The sequence below is a fragment of the Leptonotus elevatus genome, chromosome 16 (genome assembly GCF_054856555.1).
Source record: "Leptonotus elevatus isolate MCC_2025b chromosome 16, RoL_Lele_1.0, whole genome shotgun sequence".
Lineage (NCBI taxonomy): Eukaryota > Metazoa > Chordata > Actinopteri > Syngnathiformes > Syngnathidae > Leptonotus > Leptonotus elevatus.
The window spans coordinates 8,907,594-8,911,231 of NC_141254.1; the positions used below are offsets into that span (position 1 = coordinate 8,907,594).

Below are 3,638 nucleotides of genomic sequence, written 5' to 3' on the forward strand. Positions count from 1 at the left end.
TCTCACTAATTGCGCACTAATTAGGTTGAGTGACGTCAAACCAAAAGTGAAAAGACAAAGAAGAGTCAGAGGACCCTGACTGACTGAAAATTATTTAGTATTTCATGTAGTGTTTATTCAGTTTTGAAATTTGAATTTGACATTTACATATCAACAAATAAAAATACAGAGACCTATTGGACATTAAATTATTTGTTAAATGTTGATCACAGTCCATCAATCTCATCAACCCTTTAATGCAAATATAAAATACAGTATTGTATTGGCATAACAATCCTAATTTGGATCATCACCTTCATAGGTAGTTTTTATATCGATTATGTCTTCTTGCTCATCCCATGCCCCAACAAGATGGCGATCATCCGTTTCATTTCTCATCATCTCTTACATGGTGATGCCTTCAGGGGCAGTGAATAATTGTCAAACGGCGAGACGATGCCTTCCGGGACAGTGGGTAATTGTCAGCACCTTGTGGAGAAGCATGTGAATCACTTCTGAATCACGTTCACACGCAACTCAAGCAACATATCCGCAGACCTCAGCCAAGGCACCAAAAATGTTTATAGCAGTCTACTTCCTGCTTCCAGGAGAATAATAAACAAATGATTATGATTGGCTTTTGTTGATACTTAAAACTACATTAGCTCTTGACTTACTTGCTAGCGTATCGATACTGTATCACAATGATACAATACATTGCTGAATGAATAAAATTTGGGTCTGCAGTGACTTCTTTAGATTCACTTCAACATAGTTCCTTGGCACTAAAATGCCACAAGATGGCGCCAAATTCAAATTTGTGATTGCTGACTCCGCCTGAGAATGCTGTATTTCATTTCTTGACTTTGTCCATGCCAACTTGGAAGCAATTACGCGAAAGCGTCCGAAGCGAGTCGTTGCCGGAAGCCGGAGTCGTGTCGTTGGTCCTGGGTCTCGTCCCCCAGCGAGTAGAAGGCGGGCCTTTGCTTGTGCTTCCGCCGTTGGGCCGACAGGTGCGGTTGGAAGAGGCGACTTATGGAGTGCAGACCTTTAGACAGCTCCGGGACGTTTTCAGCATCCTCCGGCCTTTCAGGAGTTTGTTGCGATTTGGGTTCTCCGAGCATCTCCCTGAGGCTCTGCGCGGTGTCCTGGTGCAGGTAGTGGTACGCCCGTTTACCGCCGTTGTCCCGGACCGTCACATCTGCGGCGTACTCGCCCACCAGCATGGCCACCACGTAGTCCTGCCGGTGCAGGGTGGCCACGTGCAAGGGTGTGTAGCCGCCGTGCGTCCTGACGTTGACGTCCACGCCTGCGCCGTCCCATCGGGACGTGTCCAAGATCTTCGCGAGCATGTCACTGTTGCCGCACTTGGCCGCCCAGTGTAGGGCGGTGAACCCTGACATGAAATCCCGCTTGTCGGCCAGCTGGTGGTCCCTCAGGAGGAGTCCGTAGACCTGACTCCAGTGGCCCGAGGCGCACTTGACCAACCACTCGTGCTCGGAAGGTTCCAGTGGGACCACCGATGGGCTTCGGGACTCGTTGGACACCTTGGCGGTCTTCACCTGGCTTTGGAACGGATCCGCTTTGGGGGGCTCGTAAGGGTCTGCTTTCGGGACCTCGGTCCTGTTCATGGGGGGCATCCGCAGGGGCAAAGCGTACGGTTTGACATCCAGCGTCTGCTTGATTCTCATGTCGGAATATTTGCTTCTTTGTAAGGCCAGCTCGAAAGGAGAAAGATGATCTGTGTGTTCCTGTTCCTGTTTGGCTTGGCTTTGTGAGTCCCCTGCAGGCTCAGGAGGACCCTGCTCCTGCTCACCTGCCTTCAGGCTCGCTTCCTCGCCCTCTCCAGCGCAACTCGTGGAGTCCGGCTGGCCTTTTTGTTCTTGTCCAGCACATCGCTTTGAGTTCACAGCAGTCTCAGGTGGACCCTGCTCCACATCACCTGTCTGAAGAGTGAATTCCTGTTCCAGTTCAGCATGGCTCCTTACGCCCACTACAGCCTTTTTCAGGCTCTCTTCCTCTTTTGGTTCAGAACAACTTTTGGAGTCCTGCTTATTTGGCTTCCCTTCCTGTTCCTGGCCAGCATTTCTCGTAGGGTTCGCAACAGTCTCAGGTTGACCCTGATCCAGGTGCTCACCTTCCCGTTCCTGTCCACCTGCATGACTCTTTACCTCCAAAACAGGTACACTGTGTTGCGGCTCACGTTTCTGTTCTTGTCCATTAAGTCTTTTTGTGTTCACCAAAGTCTCAAGTTGACCCGGGTCCTGTTTACCTGTCTGCAAGATCTCTTCCTGTTCCCTTCCAGCATAGTTCACGATCCCAGGCTGTTCCTCCTCCTCCTCCTGCTGCTGCGTCCCTGTCAGGTAGATCTTCTTGAGCAGCACGTACGGGACGCCGTCGTCGCCGCGCCTGACGTAGGCGACGCTGTTGACGAGGCTCTTGAAGAGTTCCCTGTTGCGAGCCTTTTCGTCGCGGTCGGCGCACTCGAGCGCGTCTTGAAATCTCGCCAGTAGTTTGGCTTTGCTCACGCGACCGCCCTCCGACACAAGCGCGGACACGACGCGCTCTCGGCTCAACGACATTTTCTTCTTCTTCTTCTTCCAGCAAATAAATGAAAGAAAAGACGTTCAGGCTTCCACTCCTGTGGCGCTGTCAGTGCACCTTAACCGGCTCCGCCTCCTCCTGCTGCCAACCTGCGTCGTTGTGTGACGTCATCAGTATGTCTAACTTTTTACATACAAACACCAACTACGGTACATTTCCTCCCCCCCATTAAAATGTTATTTGATTGAAAGAACTAATAGTCAAAATGTCACAATTGTGTTAATTGCACCACAGAACTTTTCAGCATGCATTTTGGTCCAAGTACAGTAAACATACAATATGCATTATAAAAATGAAGTAGCACATAAATTGTTGCTGTGTATGAAATAAAAAGGGAAATAATGTTTACAAATAAATAAATATGAAAACATTTTGAAATATTTTCTACTTTCATTAAAAAACTAAAAATAACTTTTCAAATTTGTTTTTAAAGAATATTTTAATAAAGCGTTCAAATATCGATTGAAATAAAAAAAAAAAAACAGTTATTACAGGGAACGGTTCAAACTTTAAGACAAATTCCCTTTTTTTCCCCAACAACAAAATATTAAAAATAAAAGTGACATTTCAAATGATAATGGCAATATATTACTTTATCAATAAATATATATATATATATATATATAAATTAAGCAAATATTTCCAACGAATCCTTTATCTATGTAAGATGCCTCCAGTCACTCCACATCACCTGCTCCAACATGAAAGCAGCTGCTTCTTCTTCTAAAAACAACAACAAAATCTTAGAAACACCCGTTTGAAACCTAAACAAAATAGTTCAATGCATGCCTCTTGTCAATCAAAACATTGTGCAGGTGTACCTAATAAACCCGGGGGTCGCATTTTGACATTGCTAGTATTTTTGCAAAACTAACACATCCTGAATTGTTATTGAAATATCCAGCAGTGCCAGTGACACACATATTTGTGCAGCTCCTGTCGTGGCTTGCAGAAGGCAGCGTCGACTCGTCGCATTCTTTTAAAACGACGAGTGGGAAGTTCCTGACAAGACGTCATGTTGGGACGGACCCTGTCAGACCCGCGTACCGCCCAAA

General features: G+C 46.5%; 1 protein-coding gene across 1 annotated transcript; it reads right to left on the reverse strand.

Moving 5' to 3' along the window:
• Positions 1–121: 121 nt before the first annotated feature.
• sowahaa (sosondowah ankyrin repeat domain family member Aa) lies at positions 122–2,672 on the reverse strand. The gene has a single exon (XM_086097941.1). It carries the CDS (start codon positions 2,559–2,561, stop codon positions 870–872), a length of 1,692 nt encoding a protein of 563 aa, XP_085954067.1. The 5' UTR covers positions 2,562–2,672; the 3' UTR covers positions 122–869.
• Between the last annotated feature and the right edge of the window lie 966 nt (positions 2,673–3,638).